At 42.2% G+C, this 22,176-nt stretch overlaps 1 protein-coding gene across 10 annotated transcripts in view; it reads left to right on the top strand.

Annotated features, from left to right (window-relative positions):
• The window catches only part of MAP2K5 (mitogen-activated protein kinase kinase 5), a 127,579-nt gene continuing 105,403 nt past the window's right edge, over positions 1-22,176 (top strand). For 4 of the 10 annotated variants that reach the window (XR_014519054.1, XM_083475155.1, XM_083475153.1 and 1 more), the window contains exons 1-7: positions 155-776; positions 5,253-5,301; positions 8,801-8,868; positions 12,837-12,906; positions 15,507-15,547; positions 16,408-16,475; positions 20,841-20,898. Coding sequence is in view for 7 of the 10 variants with exons in the window: in XM_083475155.1 (XP_083331281.1) it covers positions 609-776; positions 5,253-5,301; positions 8,801-8,868; positions 12,837-12,906; positions 15,507-15,547; positions 16,408-16,475; positions 20,841-20,898 (522 nt within the window). In the remaining 3 variants the exon portion in view is untranslated. Of the gene's footprint in view, positions 777-987; positions 1,137-5,252; positions 5,302-8,800; positions 8,869-12,836; positions 12,907-15,506; positions 15,548-16,407; positions 16,476-20,840; positions 20,899-22,176 lie in introns of those variants that run through there. The other 6 variants (XM_083475156.1, XM_083475152.1, XR_014519055.1 and 3 more) reach the window with 5 other exon arrangements.

Genomic DNA, 22,176 nt, shown 5'->3' with positions numbered 1-22,176 from the left:
CGCACACTTAAATAGTGGTGGTTTTCACTGTGGGTTTCTGCACACAATGCAGGCACGCAATGCAGAAATACGGGAAACGGGACTTCAGAAAAATAAATAAGTCTGTGTTTGAGCGATCAGGAAATATCCGCCGTGTATGCTGGGGGGGGGGGGAGACGCGGAATGGGTGACGTTTAGCAAAGGCGGCCTAACTGGGGTGAGCAGCGGGCGGGGGGGGGGAGAAAGAGTCATTCCGCGGGGCATCGGAGCCTCCAGCCCTTGAAGGGATAAGGGGCTGCTGTGGCGCCGGCGGGGGCGAGGCCCGGCTTAGGAGGCCGTCCCCGTTGCGGCGAAGGGGGCCTTCCTGCCCCGGCGAACTCCTGCCCGGCTGCCCCCTTCCCCGGCGCAGCGGCGGCTGCACCATCGCCGGCGCCTCCCCTCAGCTTTCCCAGCCTTCCTCTCCGCGACGAAGGCGCCCGCCTGGGCCTAGCCGCGCCTGGGGGGGAATCCCGCCCGGCTCCTTCTTCCTGCCTTCCTCTCAGGCCCGCCTCGGCCTAGTCCGGGCAAGCCATGTGAGCGAGCCTCCCTCGCCCGCTCCGTCTCCCTCGGCCCCGGCGGCTGCTCCGGGGATGCTCTTACTGGCCGTGGGCGACGCCGACGCCGCCTCAGCCGCCGGCCCCAGCCCCGCCATGGAGCCCCCCAACCCGGCGCTGGTCATCCGCATCCGCGTCCCGGACGGCGGCGCCGTGGACTGGACGGTCCACCCGGCGCCTCAGCTGCTCTTCAGGGACGTACTGGTGAGTGAGAGAGGAGGAATATGGGGCTGGGGGTGGGGGGTGTCACTCGGGGCACCCCTCCCCATTAGCTCGGGCGTGAGGTGCCAGGGAAATATGGGTGCCCCGGGTGCGCTGTGTATTTCGCCTCAGGAACCGCCGCTATCCCGGGGGAATTTGACGGAGTAGCGGCGGCTTCTTCCCTGCCACTTACCCCGCATTTCCACCGCCTTCCGGTGGGGGGCTTCGGTTTCGAAACGCCGCAACTACCCCTATTGGAGATGTGGGGTTGAGGCGAGGACCGGATATCTTCTTGCTTGTTCCGTGGGGTTTGTTTTACGTGCCTTCTCCCCCCACCCCACAACCTACACTCCGGATTAACAGGTGGTTATCTCCATCCCACTCTACTCCGCAGCTGCTGCGAAGTAGACCCGGGCTCCCCCTCTTTTCACTTGCAGCAATGGAGAATTTCAGTTTTGTCCAGTGAATTGGAAGCTCCTCTTCCACGCAGGGAGGTTTCAGAGAAAAACGAGGAATTCTGCATCCAGATTGTAAACTGGTTGTTGGAAATTTATCACATTTTTCCTTGGAAAGTGTTAACCTGGGTTACGTTGGCTGTTGGCATTTTGATGCCTGTGAGGGGCCCAAATCCAATCATGTTTTTAACGTTTTAATGGTTTTATTACATATTTTTTATGTTTTTAATTGCTATAAAGTGTTTTGATATTTTTAAATGATATAGGGGTGTACAAATATTTTAATAAATACACACCCATCTGGAAGCACCACTTTATCAGAGTAGACAAAAGGCACAAGATGCACCAGCTTTTCTGAAACACAGGTCTGGGAGAGAAATGTAATAAAGCCTTCAAAATTGCTTCCTCTCAAGCAGCATATTGTTTTGGCTTAGTGAATAGACTTCCCAGATCACAATTTTAATGATAATAACTCCCCGCTCCTTTTTTATAGCAATAATGACTTGTGATGTGGTGTGCAACTCCAGGCATTTGAAGATGAGTAGTTGTGGCGCTGTGGTCTAAACCACAGAGCCTAGGGCTTGCCAAATCCCCGACAGCCCCTGCTCCTGCCAACCTAGCAGTTCAAAAGCACGTCAAAGTGCAAGTAGATAAATAGGTACCGCTCTGGCAGGAAGGTAAACGGTGTTTCTGTGCGCTGCTCTGGTTTGCCAGAAGTGGGTTAGTCATGTTGGCCGCATGACCCGGAAGCTTTATGCGGACAAATGCCGGCTCCCTCGGCCAGTAAAGCGAGAGGAGCGCCGCAACCCCAGAGTCGTCCGTGACTGGACCTAACGGTCAGGGGTCCCTTTACCTTTACCTAGTTGTGTTAGTCTCCTGCAGGAAAAACAGTCAATAGTCTTGTGGCGCCTTAAAAGACTAAGTTTGAATCAGAGCAAACTGTGGGTTGATGTTTATTCTGATTCAGCAGTAAACAGTGGATTTTCCAGGCGAGAGCAAGGGGGCAAATGAAATTTCTCTTGGACCTGTGCCAGGAAATCACAGGAAAAGCAGAAGTGTAGATGAGCCCATATGAATGTATTATGGCATAGGTTTTTATGGACTCAAGCCTACCTTATTAGATTGTGAAGTGCAATCTTAGTTGGCAGATATGTAAAGGAGAAAATTGTAAGATGGGACTTTAATGGCAGTGAGAATAACTAGTGTCTGCAAAGGATAATTAGTTCTTAAATATATGTTAAATGGGCATTGCTTTTAATGATTTATAGTAGCAGACTGGTGATATGATTTCATTAACACCTGTAGTGGGACATGGAAGCATTTGCAAGAAACATAGATAGCACAAATACTCATTGGTAAGTCAATTAGTGCATGTAGTGTGATAATTTGTCCTATGCATGTTTACTTGGAAAGAAGTTCAATGGTGCTTGCTCCCAAGGACTGTGCGTAGAACTGCAGCTTAGTTAAAAGGAAGAACAATTTTTTAACTTTTGAATGATGGCAACTTCTTTTACAGTGCAGAAAGCTGGTGATGTGTGGTAGATTTGTATGAAATTAACCAAAACCACCAGGCAGACCTGCTTTACGTTCTTCTTGCATCACACAGACAGTTTTCACAAAAAAGTTCTGGTAAATATTTCTGAGGTTCTCTAATATTTAGGTTCAGCTGGTTGATCAGTGAGGCCAAGGGGGGGTGGGGATCCTGTCATCTGGGCAGCCCAGGACCTCCATACACCCTAGAGAGGTCTTTTTGGTGCTGCTAACACAGAGGTTTGACTTCACCCCCAGAGGCACACTCCATTGTCTCTTGAGACAGATGGATGCCAACAAAGTTAGGATCCGCTACTAGGTCACAGCCTGACCTAAGGTGGGTGGCAACAGCAAAAAAGTGATGAAGGTCCCCAAATGCACATTTAGGCAAAAGGTGAGTCTGGATTCTGAAAAGAATACTGCTTAAGAATCCGGAACAATCCCTTTCTTTTGCAAGAAGGGACAAATTTTGGCCATAGCTTAGTGCTATACACCTGAGCTTCCAATGTCCACAATGGCTTCCCTTTTAGAGTGCTGAATCTTGAGCTTTTTGTTTTTCTCTCCTTAGGCTGATCTAGTACTCAGAGAGTCATGTAATAACAAACTTTTAATGTGGTTCAACCAGTCTTTTGTATGTGCAGTTAAAGAAGGCTGACCAGTGGTAAAAGGAAAAAGACGCTCTGCTGTTTCTTTGTGAACCCAAACTTTACATCATTTATCATGTATAGACTTTGAAGATAATGGCTACTTTCCCAACTCGGATTTCCAGATCACCCTGTTTACATTCTTGTCAGTGGCACTTTCACATTAGCTTAAAGCGTACCAAAGGCTATTTTCCTAGTGAAGCTGGTAACATATGACACTAGTGAAGTAAAACTTGGCATGTATTTTGGAAACTGGGTTCTTAAGGTACATGTTATTTATTTATTTATTATCTCGCCAAATAGTCATTTCTGCACTTGAGTTTGCCTCGAGGTTAGTGCATGTTCAGCATTCAATTACTTTAATAGAGTATGAGTAGTTCTGTCTTCCTGGGGAGAGAGGGTTGGATTAGAGGAGTGTTAGAAACTGAGATAAGAAAGCTAGGAGCTAAATAGCATGCTTTTTTTATATAACAAGAATATAAAGCTGAAAATGAATGAACTGCAGCTAAAATCTTATGTTCATAACTCACATGGTCTAGTCCTCATCTGAAGACTGCAAAAAAAAAACAAACCAAAGTCCTACACCCCCTGCTCCACCCCCTTATATTCTTATGAGGGTCTCTTCTCCAGTCTTCAGAGAGTGGCTGGAAGTCGGGAAGCAGAAAAAGCTCCTCCTTTCCTTCCAGCAGTGGCAGTTTTAATCTGAAATCTTAGGCGCAGTACTACGCCCAGAGCTCAGAAACTGCTCACGTTAATGAAATTCTCTTGTCGCAAAACGCGCCTAGAACAAGGGGAGTTTCGAATGCTGGATTAGAGTGCTCTCTTCTGTGGCAGTATATTTGACACAATCTTACTGAATGCATGATGAAGGAAAATATTTGGATGAAGGTACACCCAATCTGCAGGTGACACCAAAGTGGCTGGAGGATCCAACTTAGTGTACAGAATGAATTTCATCTGAGATAAATGTAGAGTTTTGCATTTGAGTATACAAAATCTGATGCACAAATAAAGGACGGGTGACCCCCTAACCTTGCAGTGGTAGATGTGAAGAGTATCTGGGATTTTAGTAAACCACAGGCCAGCAATAGTATGCAGTGGTTAAAATGGCTAATGGGATTCTTGGTTACATGAAGAAAAGTATAGTGTCCAGGGCACAAGAAGTAAAGGTGTCACTCAGACCTTGGTTGGATCTTCTATGACATACTGTGCCAATTTCTGGGGCACCTCAGTTTAACAAAAATATTGCCAAATGAACATTTCCAGAGGAGGATGACAAAGATCATGATTGGTCTAGAGACCAGGTCTTATGAGGAAAGGTTGAAGGGGGAAGAAATCCAAGGGAGAAGAGCCTTGGGGAAAGACGTTAAAGAGGAAATGCAATACATTTTAAGGGGTTTCATATAAATGATGGTGCAAATTTGTGTTCTGTTGCTCCAGGGGATGACATGCAACTTAATGGGTTCAAATTACATGATTGGTCATATTGGCTAAACATTTGGAAGAACTTGGAAGGAGCTATTCAACAGTAACAGACTGTCTCAGAAGATGGTGGACTCTATTTTTTGTTAGAAGTTTAAAAGCAGAGACTGGATGGCCCTCCTAGCTAAATTGCTAGATGAGCAGGTTTCTGCACTGGTAGGGGACGTAATTGGACTAGATGACCCTTGAGGTGACTTCTAACTCTATGGTCCTGTGACTTGGTTTTGCTTTTGGTATCTTCTATTCCAGCAGCAAGAGAGAAAAACCTGTGAATGTGCTAATAAGAGGATCTGAAAGTAAATGGTTCTACAAAAAGGGTTGATAAAAATATAGCTCACTCTGCCTCCATTTTTATTTTTATTTTGCAGGATGTGATCAGTCAGGTTCTGCCTGATGCGACGACAACAGCCTTTGAATGTGAGTATGAGTATGAATTTGAGTCTGAGGATGGCTCAGTACTCGCATTATTTATTTAAAAAAATGACAACTACATATTGTTTATGTTCAGATATGCTACAGTTAAATATTTATATATGAATGCAAGTTTAATGACGATCCCAAGCTAAGTAATATTTTATTATTTAATCACATTTTGAGAGTGCATATTTCTACAATATAGCTTTAATTACCAGCATGACCTTACAGTGCTCTTTGTGCGCGCTGCAATTATATTGCTCAAATTAAATGAAAAGTATAAAGTACCTGGAGGCTTTGTAGGCTGAGATTTTAATTTTCAGATTTTATTATTATTATTAAAAGCAGAAATCAGTAGCTAGCTTTTAGAAGAGTGGAGTGTACAAATGTAGAACATTAGATTGGTTGCTGAAATGTCATATTCTCTAGAATCAGGTGGCTCTCATCCCTGATCATTCTGTTAGTGGGAGAACAGCTATTGTCTCAGCTCAAGTCTCCAAAAGCTTAATCTCTGCAAGTTCCTGATATCAAGCTCTTGATGGCGGAACTGTCAGTACTGGGCTATGTAATGTAATGGTAGAGACAGTACACTATGGACTGAGGTTCAAACCTCAGCTCAGCTATGAACCTAATGGGTGGTCTTAAGCAAGCTGCCATCTTTCAGGCCCACTCCCCTGCCCTCAGTCTGTAATATGTGGGAAATGAGACTGGCATGGCTTACACAATTGTTGTATAGAGATTGCACACTTGCCGTGAACAGTTAGGGAAAAGCATTATTTTATTATTAATAATTATTCTATTGCTGGGGAAGAGGTCTTGAGACATGGAAAGGGTTTTAAGCGTTTGGGTCTGGTCAAGGTGTTATAACTGTTTGTGTGAAAACATCTGCTTGCTGCCAGGACTGTCCTTTCAGCTTTCCTGCTTTGTGCATCAACCTCCACTGAACTCTTGTGTGTCAGGAGCAGGCACTGCAGCCGGAGCAGTAATCCACATTACTGACACCTTTAGGCAGAACTTGCCTTGACATATAGATTTCACATCTGCTGCTGTGCTTTCCAGTTCTTGGTTTTACCCTGTCATTTTACACCGGCATGACATTGTTTCCCCTGCCATTTAAGTGGCATCAGAAATATGTTAACGTATATTGATGCTGCTTGGTTTCAGGGTTATCTTCTCCATGCTGAAGGCCTGAAATTTACTGGTTTAAGCATCTTCTCAGCTACTTGATGGCTTTCTCGGAGGCATTTAATTGCTATCCACAGCAGCTTTCTCTCCTGTTTGCTTAGTTATTGCTATCTCCAGTGTGTCTTCTGTGTCTGCCTCTACCTGGGGCTGTAGTTCTCCCTCACCATTGGACCTTGATGGGCCTTTCGCTGTTGTATGCCATGTTGCTACAAATAAAACGACTAACGACATATGGCTCGTTATGGCCCTTTTATCCCAAACCGTTTTGCATTGTGCATGACACACTGCATCTTTTGCAAAGATTGCTCTGGAATATTTGACTGCCATCTGCTGCATTCTATTTGGTGTCTTATGAGGATGTGACATTAGTAAAATCCAGGCTTTATTTTATTTTAGTTCTACTTTTGCTTCCGTAATGGGCTGGGATATCATGTTGTTTGTGCTCTAGGCAAGCAGAGGGGCTTGGTAAACCCCTTCTGAACCTTTGTGTTGAGCAGAATCATTTTGAGGGTGATTCCATACATTTTATTCCCAGTGGGGTGGTAAAAAATCTTCCTACTTAATCTGAGAAATACAGTGTCTAGTAGGTTTCCCCCCACCTCCAAATAACAAATTATGCTCTTTTGTTTTAGACAGACCCTACTTACTTTAATACCCATCAACCATCTGTCTTGTGCAGAAATGTTTCTGTGTTAAGAACACGAAAGACACTGTGCTTTACCTGAGGATTCCAAAGCTTGTGTTGCTTTTAGAGCTAATCTACAGTAATGAAGTGCTTTCTTAGTTGTTTCAATTGGCTTTTCAAATGGTGGCCCTTCACGACAAAATATTCCTTCAAGGTGTCTGTTTTAACAGGATTCTGTTTTCTTTTCTGTTCTTTTTTTTTTAATAGCTCTTTTCATTCAGAGTCAGATTGTGTTGAGAATTTTCATAGCAGTTACTATTCTAATGGCTTCTGTTGAAGATACAAAAAACTATATTTTTAAATGAAGGCTTGTGTTCCTGTCTCCTTTTGAGAAATGGTGTTGCAGAGCAGGGGAAAAGCAGATTTAACGCTTTCATCTTCTTCACCAGAACTCCAAGATCCCCCAACTGGAGCCAGGTGCAGAAGGCAAACACTTTAGAATTCTGAACACAGAAATGTGCTTTTAGTGGCGGAACAGAACTCGGTCCATAGTCCTTTCACGCAACAATCCACTCTCCCCAACCCCAGCATTTTTCATTGTGTTGTTGCTGTGTTTTTAAACAGCTGAGAGTCAGAAATCCTTACTGATTTACTTCAAATCACTTGGATCTACGGGTAGATCCTGATCTACTTTCTGCCAACCCTTGTTATATAATGAATTTTCTAGTTTGACATCAGGGTATCTTCTACTCACAGCATTGTTGCTGCAGCACAGAGTTTACAGAATACGATAAGCAAAAATGGACAAGCTTCTGTCCCGAAGAGTTTAATCTATATTTTGACAATGCGAAGGAATGGGGGGCGGGGAGCAAGTAGGAAGGAAAGCATCACCTATGGTTGCCTTTGCAACCATACTTCTCCCTAATGTTTATCCTAAATCCAACTTCCTAGAGCATCAACACCTGTATATATGAAAATAATAGTTCTGTTATTACCTGAAATTCTATAGTGATTTAATTCTATCTGAATAAATGTAAATCATCCTTGGCAGAAAAAAATAATAATACACAGGATGTGAAGCTGTAGGCCATATCTGAAGGTATATCATTTGTATGACTTTCAGCATTCTGTTCTTGTTCACTCTCTCCTCATTTGGGAAGGGACATAGTTCAGTGGCAGAGCACCTGCTTTGCATGCAGAGGCTCCCAGGTTCAATCACTGGTATCTCCAAATAGGGATGGGAGAGACCCCTGTCTGAAACCTTATGGAGCCAATGCCAGTCAGTGTAGTCAAGCCTTTTTCAACCTTGGGTTCCCAGATGTTGTTGGATTACAACTCCCATACTTCTTGACCCTTGGTTCTGCTTGCTAGGGAAGATGGGAGTTGTAGTCCAACACCATGTGGAGATCCACGGTTGAGAAAGGCTGTTGTAGATAGTTCTTGAGCTAAATTTGCCGGTGATTTGGTTTGGTGTAAGGAAGCTTTTTATGGGCTATACTAGGAAATACTGTACATCTGAAATTTATTTGGTTAACAGTGCATTCTTATCCTTTTGCCTTGCTTTGTTATTGTTTTAAAATCCATTCACTGTCCAGTTTTGTTTGCTAAGGCATACAACATAAGGTTCCTTTTTGTAAAATGTGTGCTATTCTTTTTAAACTAATAATTCTAAAGACATGGGCTTTTTTACAGATGAAGATGAGGACGGTGATAGGATTACTGTTCGAAGTGATGAAGAAATGAAAGCGATGCTGTCCTATGTAGGTATTTCCTATAGGTAGTTTTAATTTTTTGAATGTTTTAATTGATTTTACTAATAGTGCTATTGGGGTTGTGGGGTTTTGTTTTGTTTTTGGTAAATTATTGAGGGGTTGTTTTTTTACAGTCAAGCAGTATATAAATTTTATTCAGTAAATACATAAATAATCATGGTTCCAGTAGTAGATAGGTAGCCGTGTTGGTCTGCCATAGTCAAAATAAAAAAATTCCTTCCAGTAGCACCTTAAAGACCAACTAAGTTAGTTCTTGGTATGAGCTTTCGTGTGCATGCACACTTCTTCAGAAGAAGTATCTGAAGAAGTGTGCATGCACACGAAAGCTCATACCAAGAACTAACTTAGTTGGTCTTTAAGGTGCTACTGGAAGGAATTTTTTTATTATAAATAATCATGTAAGATTTCAGCCATAATCCACATCTCCTGAATAAGAAACTTTGAACTGAATGGCAGATACAAAGAGTCCTATGACTTCATTTCAGTCTGACTTTTGCAGATGCTTCTGGTGGCTTCTGATCAGATTCATTCATTCCTCCTCCACCCCTTTTTCTGGTGTTTTTCTGTTAAAAAGCAAACTGAGGGTGTATTATTTATTTATTCTATTGGTTTGGTGCAGAGATCTCACATGAAACTTTGAAGTGCTCATTCATTTTTTAGAGAAAAAAAAGCAACTACACTTACAGATCATATCATGAACATTGAGAGTAATGCATCCTAATGACTTTTGCATTAGATATAGTGCAAACTAAATGGACTATCAATTTCTTGCGTTTTTTTATGCAGTACTTAAAGTAACGGCTCATTAAAAATGAACCCCTCGGCTCTAAAAAAATGTGTTTTTTAAAAACAAAATCTGCTTTCATCTGGAGACTTTTTCACCCCTTCTCTCAGAAGAGTTATATTTTAGCTGCAGGCTCAGCATGCAGAGAAGATTTTAAAGATGTATTGTCTTTTAATAACTGTAAAAATATGAAAACAAGGTTATTCATTGAATCTCAATGACTTGTATATAACTTTATAAATGACTTGTCCTTTGTGTTTTATAAATGAGCATGAGTTTAGCTATTATCTCCCCTCCCCCCAATTAAAATAGAGTAACACAATTCATTGGTCTTCCATATCTTTTCTTCCTAAAAAGATACAATGATTGACAGTTCTTCAGTGCAGACCTGAGTTCTACATTGTGCTCTGATAACCTAACCCAGGGGTTCCTTATGCACAAGGAGTCTCCAGTGTCCAGTTGGAACTTCATGGTGTGCAGCAAATTCCCAGTCATTTCAATGAAGGGAGGACTGCTGGAATACTTGTCCCCACTGCCCTTCCCACTGAAGGAAAGCTTGTGTACAGAGGAACTTACGGCCCTTGTCTAAAAAAGCATGCAGCTCACTCTGTGCACCCAAGAGGGTTTTGGACTTGTGTTTCACTAATGCCCAGTCCACTCATTCTGCATGGCAAATTGCCCCTGAAACTGCAGGGAGTTTTTGGTATGGTATATCAGTCATAACATCATAGTTTTGAGATGTTGCAGCCTGCAGGAGTGAGTGCCAGGCCTTTTCAGGCTATGCTATTGTCAAAGCAAACTGAAGATTTGTTTTTAACTGAGAAATAAATGATATAATAGAGGTCAGCTTTGGCGAAGGCTTTGTTTTGGTTCACATGTGAACCACATATATTCCAAGGTTGTTCAGAAACTGCCACAAGCTGTTTGAAAGTAATGCCATATTAAATTTGCTATATAAGACAAAAAGGTGTTTTAGAAAACCAACAACCTATTTTATAATCCCTATAGCAATGAATGAATGAATTTCTTATGGTACTTTTGGTTAATTGAGAGAGAGGCATTAAGTGACAGTAGGGCTGCACTGCCCCCGTTGCCTTCTATTGGTATAAAAAGGCAGTAATTTTTTTGACAGCCACTGATTGGAAAGTTGCTCGCAGCCATCTGGAAGCAAAGGGTACATGTTTTGGATCAATAACTGGCAAATTTTCCATTAAAAAGAATACCTGAACAATGTTCCAAATAGCCACTGGCATCTTAACTTTCCATGGCAACCTCAAGTGCTCATATGTGGAGGACAAATCATTTTTGGACAATTTTTCCAGACTACTTGTTAACAGTTATTGCTGTCCCAAAAGGTTGACAGCTGACATGATTGATATTTCATTTACTTGTCATCTCTGTTTGAGTAATGGAGAAAGCGACATTACTTTTTTATTTTTAAAGAAACATAGGGCAAAATCTACTATGAACCTCTGTGGTGTAAGCCCCAATGAAATGAGTGGGAGTTGCACTGTTATAATCTGGGTTCTGAGGCTGGTACTGGCCCTTGGAGCATATCCCAGATATCTGCTTTTAAGCTCATGCTACTTTTCTCTGCTTCTTGCTAGAGGAGAATGACACCATGGTCCAGCATATAGAGTAGAGCAGGGCTGGCTAGCATGTTACCCTCCAACCCTCATGACCAGGGATGATGAGAATTGTAGTCCAGCAACATCTGGAGGACCAAAGGTTAGCCATCCTGGTGTAGAACATGGGCAGTCTATGGGGATTCAAATCTCCATTCAGCTCTTGAGTTTCTGGATAGCTTGGTCAATTCACAGCTTCCCATCTTCTGTTAGAACAAAGAACTGTCTTACCTAGATTAGGCCCAAGATCCATTTTGCCCAGGATTTTCTTGCCAGTGTTGGCCGGCCAGCTGCTTCTACACCCCTGGTAACAGCAGAGAATATACAAATGTTGGTCATCTCTGTCCTCTGCATCTACTATGTGAAAGAGGTTGCATTTAACACTCTTGACTACTGGCAGACGTCTCCATGTGTGCGTTTAAGCCTTTTTGCAAGCTAGTGGCCATTCCCGCATCTTGTACTGGGGTTCCCTGTGAGTAAATCTGAGGCATCGCTGGCTTATTGTGCAGACTCAAGTAAAAAAAAAAAAGGATAATGATAATTGTAAAGCTCCTCGCAAGGCTATAGAAATGATAAAGCTTACCATGCTTGGCTTATTTCAAAATATTTATATATCACTGTTGCCATTTCCAGGCGATTTACACAAATAGAAATACAAAATACAAAATATTCAATCGTAGTGGTAAAAAACAGTTCGCGGTTGTTACCAGGCGGAGATCTGCAGCTTGTGACACAACCAGAAGGGCATCTGAAGCTGATTGCAGGGATCAGGCAGGTCTGTGCAGGAGCAGACACTCTTTCAGACACCTTGGTCCCAAACTGTTTAGGGCCTTTAAAGTTAATACAGTGGTACCTCGCAAGACGAATGCCTCGCAAGACAAAAAACTCGCTAGACGAAAGGTTTTTCCGTTTTCGATTTGCCTCGCAAGACGAATTTCCCTATGGGCTTGCTTCGCAAGACGAAAACGTCTCGCGACTTTGTTTCCTTTGTCTAAAAACAAAGACATGTTTTGTTTATAAAGTTAATTTATTTTCCCTTCAATTTTTGAACTGCTCTTTACAGTATGTGTGACTTTAAAGAGCAGTTAATAAACTGTTGTTGTACCAAATTTGGCTTTGTTTGGACTTTTTTTGACCATAGGAACGCATTAATTGATTTTCAATGCATTCCTATGGGATTTCGTGATTCGCAAGACGAAAAATTCGCTAGACGACAAAACTTGCGGAACGAATTACTTTCGTCTTGCGGGGCACCACTGTACTAAAGTCTTAAAACTGCCCCTGTAGGAAATTGGAAGCCCCTTTACAGTTGTTCTTTTGCAGTCAGTAAGCAAGGGTTCAGTTGCCACTTTAAAAACAAAATACTGCTGTGAATTCAACGAAGAGGGCAAAATGTCTTGGTGACAGCTGAAAGAAAGAGCATTAGTCAATCTCTTTGCTGCAATTAGCATGGTCTCTCTGGAACTGTTGAATTCAGGGAGACACACTGTTGCCAGTCTGTGTATATAACTGAATGATTTCTCTCTTTCTCATACATCTTTTTGCAGTATTACACCACAGTCATGGAACAGGAAGTAAATGGACAGTTAATAGTGCCTCTGCAGATCTATCCAAGAGGTAATGTTTTAAAAAGTTTTAATTGCCAGCCAATGTATCTATAAGCTGCTTTATCGGTGATTACGGGTTCAGAGGCTTGTAATGTCACATTTATGTCTTAATTTTGGAAGGAGGAATCCATTATTCTGGGGACACCACAGTTTCTGCAGATAAACAGTCATTCTCCAGACCACATTTTAGTTTGCATTGTACAACTTGTGCCCATTTAAAAATGGTGAGTGCAAAGGTGTGAATGTGTACAGATGCCAAGCAGATTAATCAGTGAAGTCAGGCCTATGCAGCTAGCAACCACTAACTCTGTTGGGTGGTCCACTTCTTTGCTGCTTGAGTGGGACTGCAAAAATTGGAATCTTGTCAATACCTGGGCTAAGGGGGATCTTTTCTTAACACATGTATCTTAACACGATATGTAATTTTCCCCTTTCCCATCTCTGAAAGTATAGTTGTTAAGAGAGATGGCTTTAAATTCTCTAAGTAAATGTCCTTATAATAAATTAATTAAAATAATTAAAAATTATATTCTTCATCAGTTAACTGATAGTATACAAATAATCATAACACAAGCTTTCCAATTAAAAACACTCTAGACTTTTCATTACTTGTAACTCTCTGAAGTTTGAATTGGGCAATTAACCAACAGGATTCTCTAACACATGCTAATAAGATCTCAAAAGGAGTCTTGACAGCACTGGCAGTTTAGAGTTCAGTTGTGTGGAAGAGAATGTGGGTTTAGGATGTAGAGGTCCTTTTTCATTCTTGATGAGGGAAGCATGCAATCTTTGTGGACCCCACCAGTGAGAGGAACGCTCACTATGTCAATTTCAAAGCTCTTTTCAGTGCATCCGAGATGCAAGTATAAAAAGAGAATTAATTTTTTAAAGCGCAAATTTGCCCTACGTCTGCCCCATCTTTTTTGGCGAAGCACGTTCTTGTAACAAGAACTTGAAATCTGTTTGTAAGATAGAAATAGTTTAAAAGTGTACATGCAATTGGGTTAGAACATGTAACTCATTAAATGCAGATAAGCCTGTTTGGTTTTTATTTAGTGGAGGTCGGAGTAGGGTGGAAACCCACAGGGCTCAGAATTAAATCAAAGTGATGAAATAATTTGCATTGCAATCCTAACCATGTCTACCCAGAGGTATATGCTATTCAGTTCAATGGGTCTTACCCCTAAGGGTTAAAATGGGTTAGGATTGCAGCTTAAAGCACCAAAAATGAAGCTTGCAATTCCTGAAGTTACCCCACTGCTATCCAGAGTTAAGGTTGCCATGATGCTGTGTGCTGGAATTTGATTGTGGAATTTTAAATTGTTCTCCAATCAGGGCTTAACTCTGCACCTAATGAAGTTTGTTACTAGTATATAACCTGCAAAGAAAGGACACTTGGTTAAATATTTAATAGTAAAATATTATTTACTATTCTGGCCCTTCCACCCCCAAATTAGGAGTGGCTGATTGCATTTTCATTGGCTGCTTTTCAGATTTCCCACCCAGCTTTTGCCCTTAAACTAGCAATCAGTTATTTCTTATTTTAAAATATAATGGTAATATTTTCCATAGCTTAAATTGCATGGGCTGATCCTAACTGCTGTGTTTAATAACTATCATATGTGTCCTTTTGACTAATAAATAGCATTGTTTCCTCCTGTCAAAAGCTAGAGTGAAATGCATGTATTTCTGAGAATGGGTGGTGGGGAGAAGGGGAAAAAATCAAATTCATCCTTTCCCAGACAATCAATCAAAATTGACAGGCCCTTTAACATACAATTTGTAGGGCACTGTAGTTTTAAAATGGGAACTGTCCGTAACATATAGCTCGAAGCCTTTGTGGCTTTAACATTTGACAAAAGCATATCCACTGCATGGGGGGGCCGGGGGGCGGGGAAAAAGTCAATGTGGAGTTCGAAAGGTTTTAAGGAAATAATTCTTTCTCACTCTGCAGTACTTCATCTTAAAAACCTATATTTCATAACAGCCTGTCATGGGTTTTGTGTAAATAACCAAGGAGATCATCTCAATTTATGCCATGCCTGCTCCTTGGTGTCCTAAGGCAGTCAAATTTGAAACTCCAGCTTTGGATTTTCATTGTGGAAAATGCAGAACAAAATGTGCCGGCAGCATTGATCCCAGTTACATGGTGTGGGTGTCTGGCACATTGGCATAGCTGTGTCATCATTTACCCTCACCCACCCCAAATGTATTTTGATCACCTCTGCTAAAAACAGCATCTCCTGAAAAAAATGTTTAGTTAAAACACTGAAAAGGAATGAAAAACACATAGGAGCTACTGGGAATTGGATTAGAAGGTGTTCATTATGACTCACAGTTATATTGATTTTGATGAAATTTAAGATAAAATTAGAATTTATATTAGCTGGTTTTCAGAATACAAATCTTTCTTTCAATGCTCATTCCTGCAGGTCTAGAAACACTTATTCGTAATTCCTGCTTTGGGTTTTGGGAACCATATCTCAATCATTTTCTCTCTCTCTACTAATTTTGGTATCACTCTCATTCTTTAAAAAAAAAAGATTTCATTTTGAGCAAATTTGTAAATGGCCCTGATGTGTTCTACAATTTAGTCAATTACTGTTTCAGCCTGCAAACCTCCAGGGAAACGGAACATACATGGCCTGAAGGTAGGAATTTCAATAATCGTTTCATTAAACTTAGATGGATTTGCAATGCTGTGTTCCACTTATTGAAATGTCAAACAAAATGGTACTTTCTGAGCTTTGACAAGCAGATTTTTTAAAAACGTTGTGGAGGAAAGATTCCTTCCGTATGGTGTTGACTGTGCTATCAGAATAAGTTGTGTGGTTTATCAGTGACTGAAATTTGTTTCTTTTCTTGCTTTTGTTCTCTCTCTTGCTTTCTCTTTCTGAAATAAGGTGCTCCTCCTCCTTCTGGTGCCCCATTCAGACATCAGAGTTGTGCAGGAGCTGTGCTCTTGGGCTGTGTGGACGATCTGTAACAAAGAAAGAAGATCATATTAATTTTGACGTACTTAATCTATACCGGTTTAAGCATAGCCCAAACATTGTGCAATATTTATGTTTTAACTTGCATTTTATCGATACGCATCTGTGTAATGTTACATGAATCTCAAATTACGAACGATACACAGTTGTGCAGAGTATATCTCAGCCTTTCTGGTGACATATTAGACAAATGTAATTGATATATTACTGCAAAATGGTCACACAGGGGAGGGGAGGAATGAGCAAGATGTATTTAATAGGAATGAAATGAAAGCCTTATTGTGTGCCTGTTCTTGATTGTATTACTTAACCAAGCATTTCAAATGCAGAGTGAATAAAAGAGCATGATTCCTTGATAACACAATGTGGTAACCTACATAGAGGGTGGCTTTCTACCATGGGCAACTAGCTAATTAACCTTCCTAGAGAAAATAGGAAATTCATGGCAAATTAAAGGTTAATTAGAACCATGTCCTTGGAATAGAAACAACTGATAAAGATTCCTTTCCTGCCTGCAGGTAAATACGCGAGCAGGGTCTGCTAACAATAGTGGCGCAGCCGTCGCGGACTCCCTTCCAAGCAATAGGTAAGAATTGAAGGGAAGAGTGTGCATGCGTTTTATTAAAGCAGAACCCGAGAAGTGATTTCTGCATAGTAATTAACAGGAGCAAATAAGGAAATGCCAGATAACTTCAGGGGGATTTGGTTGACCAGTTTTCAGCAAGGTTTTGTGGCTTGTCGAAAGCAATGTTAAGTCTTTGAGGCTGTTGTGCCTTTCGACAACCTATTTCTTTGAGGTGCTCTCTGCACAGTTGCCCTAGTCCAGAACGTAGCATGCTCTGTAGTGGGCATACAGACATCCTGTGTTTATGGTTGTTTCACATTGGGCAGTTGCGGGAGCAGGCAGGGGTTTTATTCTCCTATGTGATTAACACTAGTTGTCTCTACATGGATTGCAGTGTAGGAAATCAGGCAGCCAGTCTGATACATTGCACAGTGATTGTGGGCAAAGACCTCGGAGACCAGATTTCAAGACCCTTCCTAGCCATTGAGTTACTGGGTTCTGAGCGGCTCATCTCTTTTCAGCCTCTGCAAATTGGGAATGTTAGTGACCCAACGAGTGAAGTCTTGTGAATCAAGCAACTTAAAGACTAGGCCTGGGAAATATATTGCCCAGGACCAGTATGAGGAGGAGATATATCGCTGGTGAAACCACCACCACTTCTGAGTCCCTCTGCTAGCGACTTCCTCCAGCAAACATTGCTAGCTGAAGGACTCAGGAACAGTGGTGGTTTCACCAGCAATATATCACTGAGTGTAATCGCCATCCCACTCTGCCCTCATACTGCACAGAGGTAGAAGCGCTGATACAACTTGTTCCTCCCTCTGCTCAGCCGAACAGTTAAAGGATCCCCCAGCCCAGCGCTGGCTCCTACGCAAGTGAAGGAAGCACCCCATCCCCAGCAGAACCTTACAAAGGATCCCCGATGTTCTCCTTGCTTGTTCGAGCAGGGAGAGCATAGAGGATGGCTCAGCTGGAGATTGAGAGTCTTCCTGCGCCCCAGCTGAGCCGTACAAACAACCTGCCTTGTCCCAGCCCGCTAGGCGCTGGGATGAAACCGCCTTAGCTCCCACGGTGAGAGCTGTGGCAATTTCACCCGGTGCCTGACAGGCTGAGGCCCATGCGGTTTATTTTTTCAACATCGTGGTATATTGCCAGACCGCAATGTTTGGCTGATGGTATATCACAACGCTGAAAAGCTGATATCGCTCAGCCCTGTTAAAGACACTGCACTTTAAGTTTCCTATGTTATAGTGGACTGTTCCTGTCCCATTTTGGAATACTATGTGATACAGAACAATACTGTTCTGCTGTTATCTTCTCTTGTCACTCAAGTGGCTATCCTTGAGGGGGGAAATTCAGAGGTGTTCTAAATCAGCTGAAGACAACAGCTATAGCAAGATCCATGGCCAGTTGATTTTAGCAATAGGCAGAAGAAAGGGTGGATCTTGGTAAAGGAGAAACAGAAAGGCTGCAGGATATGGGCACAGCTTGGATGTGGTGGGCCAAAGGAAAGGGAAGAGACAAAGATGGATCCAGTTTTGCAAGCCTACGGAAAGGACAGGGCTACCTCAGAGAAATGGAGGAGAGGACTGTAAAGGTTATACGTTTTGTCTTCTGCTTCAGAACATTTCTGTCTCATTGAGAGTTCTGCAAGATTATGATGGGCCAGAAGTTCAAGGGGTGATGGACAGAACAATTGGTTTGGTTTTGTGTAAAGGTGGTTAAAGAATTGACAATGAGTGAAGCCTTGCGGTGCCAGGGGGAAATACTAAAGAAGAATTAAAGCAAGCAGATGAGGCCTGAGACCTGTAGGAATCCTCTAAGTCAAGGGTAGCCAATGTGCTGCCCTCCAGATGTTGGACTACAGTTCCCATTAGCCCAAACCAACATGACCAATGGTTAGGGATAATGGGAATTGTAGTCCAAGGATTCCATGTTGCTTATTCCTGCTCTGTTGCAGAAATGAAAGAAGAGGAGTCACTGAAGAATATATAAGGAAAGGTTTGCGAGAGAGAATGATTCTTCTGTTACCTGTTTCTATTAGGAAATGCAAGGAAAGAACTTTGTCTGTTACCTCAGCTAAATGCCACAGTACCCTAGCACAGGGGAGGACATTCTGTGTTGTATGTGAAACCTGCATAGGTCTAGAGTCGGAATCAGAACTATTGCTTACTGAGAGGAGAAGGATTATCAGCAAAGTATTAGGAAATTATTATTATTACAAAATTATTAAAGCTTATTAAGTCATATAAAAGCAAGTCCCTTCCCCCCTTCTGTGGTCAGTTGTTTTCTTCACATGCTTTAAGCTGGTTCTGAAAGTGCCCTGCAAGCAGTGCCTTCTGTAGAAGCTGACATCTAATGGGGCAGTTAATTGACTTTCATTTTCCAAAACCTGCCTGCATTAGGAATGACTGTTTTGAAGTCATTGACAGCCTGCCTCCGTTTCATGTTCACAAAACAGTTGGTTGCAAGAGATGACAAGATCAGTATACTTTTCATTTGGCAAAGTTTCTTTAAAGTAGTCCAGCAGACGAGGCTTATTAAAGAACAAAGATACCATATACATGTTTTTAATTTCAGTCAACATGATCGATGATAAGACACTCAAGCCTGTCAAGAATACAGCTGCATTCACACAATTGAATCCTGTCTTAATAAGAATATGCACCTGTATACAGCCTGTATGCAGCCCCTTTGCTCCTTCTTTGCTACTCACTTCATGAGGAGAGGAAAAACAAATGAAGAAGTCACATCTGATCATACCTTTCTGTTGCATGTGAACTTGGAGCTTCCAAATGAAACAGTAGAGCATGAGCCTCTTAATCTCAGGGTCGCAGGGAGGTTGGACTAGATGACCCTCATGGTCCCTTCCAACAATTCTATGATCCTATGGAAACTCTCCAAGCAAAATGGCTTATTTCGTGATCTCAAGTCATGATTTGTAAGCCAACTAAACTATGGCTTACAACTGCAGCTTCCTGGTCTATTTTGCCCTCTGTGCAAATGGAGAAGCAAAGCAAGAACGAAAGAGCTGTGTGTAGCTGCAGCCTGCACATTCATATCCTGGCTTATTAAGTGTCTGGTGCATTTAGAGGTATATATGCACTAATTACATCTCATTGCATTTTTAACTTTTTGGGGGGTTGTGATAAAGCAGGAGATGTTCTTGCTTAAGCCCAATTGAAATGAATGGGAGGCTGTGCAAAAGCACCTCTTTGTTCATGGACAGCTGACATTCACTTTAATGAGTCTCGTGCACAAGAACTTCCTACTGGACTGTGACCCTAGGCCAGGGTGGTCCAACTTTTAATATCAAGTGAGCTGCAATAGGACTTCAACATGGAACCCACAGGCCACACACTGCCTTGTTGGGTGGGGGAAACAAGGCCCAAATTTGACCCCCTCCCATCCCTTGCACTGCTTTCTCAAAGCCGGCTAAGTGATGCACAGGGCTTTGGGAAAGAGACGCAAGGCTCTGGCAGAGTCCTAGAACCCTTTCACCTCCTTCCCAAAGCTAAGAAACCTCTAACTAGGCTTTGGGAAGGAGGCTGAAGGACACTTTGACGCTGTCACAGCCCTCACAATTCCTTCTCAAAGCCCATTTTCTCGCTTACTTGGCTTTGTTAAGGCAGTACAAAGGGTTGAGGGCATCAGATGTTGCTGAGGGCCATCCAGTGGCGTAGCGTGGGTTGTCAGCACCCGGGGCAAGGCAAGTAATTTGCGCCCCCTAACCCGTGGATTTGCGCCCCTTAACCCTAACCCCCAGATGTTGCGCCCGGTGCGGCCGGCCCCCCCTGCACCCCCCACGCTACGCCACTGGGGCCATCAAATAAGGCTTTGAGGGGGGCCCTTGGGCCAAGCATTGGACTACCCTGCCCTGCACCATCCTGTTCTACAGTTTTATGTGGATGAAAGTTATCAAAGGATAACCAGTTAAAATTGCATCCAAAGCATCAGTGGTTAGAACTGGTTGACATGTTTATTCTTTCAACAACTATGAGTGGTGTTCCCATTTTATAGATCTAAAACTAATCCAGAGATTTGAAACGAGTGGCTCCCAAGTCCAACTTTCTGAGCTTTGCACCACTCTGGCTTTACCACTGCCCTTTCCCTGCACTTGTTTTCTCTCTGCAACCCTACCATTTCAACATGAAAGTTCAGGTTTTTTTGGAAATCTGAATGTTGAGAGGAGAAATGAAATGAAAAAAGTAAAACTGTGATAATTAATTCTAGGCTAATTGCTTGGGTGCTGAGTTCACACAGCTGTGATTATAGGCAGATGTAACGCTAAGTAGTGTTATACTTTTTTAGTTGGGTATGAGTTGCAATTCCATTCAATAAAGTGCACTGATACAATCACTAAAAATACCTTTTTTGTCCTTCTTGATTGTGCAGTTTGAAGAAGTCTTCTGCAGAACTGAAGAAAATATTAGCTAATGGCCAGGTAGGTGTATTGGATGGGCTTGTTCATGAATGTCTTGTGTTTTAGGATAGCCTCAGAGATGCTTACTGCTCACTTATCAGTAATGTGGTCTTTTAATAAAGTAGAGGAGAAGCTGTGAAAGGGCTCGTATTGTGGAGGCGCCTCTGTCCTGATTGATTTGGATTGGCACACCAATTTGCTTCGCCTTTCTCAAAATGCACTAATCAGATTTAGCTCCAAATAGATTGAAGCGCCTCTCGCATCCGTCGTTCTGTTGCTACCTCAATTTAGGGGAAGAAAACTTAATCAATTTTGAATAGCAAATAGGATTCCTGGCTTGTTAGATCTTTGCATATAGGTTTAAGGCACACACACGTTGCCAGATGATGAAGAGTGGAGGTAGCAGTAGAAGAAGTACGTAGTGCTGTGTTATTTGGCGCTCTGTGTTAGTTATCAGTTTGCTCTGTAAAGGGGGCAGAAATCTGTAGAAGGCTTCCTTGCCTTCCCCTGGCACCTGCAATTGAATGCAGTAGCCTCACAATTGATGGGCAAATGGACACTTCAGGGCAAGTCCTTCCTGGCCAGTTTTGATTCAAATAGGCGGGAAGGCCCAAAGTAGCATAATGACTTTAAATATACACCACTAAATGGAAGTACCTGCAAGGCAGCAGGATCTTTCAATAGCAACATAAATAAGTTTTAATGTTTGTCATGGTGAAAGCCCTTTGATAGCCTTGGAGGCAGGCACCTGTCCACAGCGATCAAGCTTGCCTATTAGACACTATTGACTGAGACATCTGTGTCACTGCAAATAAAAGACTCTTATTGATTTTCTTAACTGCTGTTCACTTCCCTTCCATGTTTCGAAGGCTGAAATCTTAATTATCTCAGATGCGTATTCAGTGCCTTCACACAGTGACCTCTCCAAGCCTCATTGGCATTTCATGAATCAAGTAGTTGTAGTTGAGCGTGTCAAGAAGATAAAAGCTGGTCTTCACGCTTGTCCTTCAGCGGCTCACCTGTAACATTGTGCTCTTAATAGATGAGAATGGTCCCGCTAGTGTCACCTGCACTGCAGCCTTGCTTATTTGTGATCAGAATTGTTTAAATAAAACTTAGGAATATGGATTTCAGTTCTTCTTTTTTTAAGTCTAGGCTGTGACTCTTGCCTGAAATATAGCAAAGGGGCTTTATAAAAATAAAATACATGCCTCCTGTTTTTACCCACCCTCGGCATTTGATTTAATCTTTCACAAATGCTTTTCTGTAATAAATGTTTAAGGTTCCTGGGGTAGAGGA

The sequence above is a fragment of the Podarcis liolepis genome (genome assembly GCF_965112155.1).
Source record: "Podarcis liolepis genome assembly, chromosome: 14".
Lineage (NCBI taxonomy): Eukaryota > Metazoa > Chordata > Lepidosauria > Squamata > Lacertidae > Podarcis > Podarcis liolepis.
This window is presented reverse-complemented; position numbering and strand designations above follow the sequence as displayed.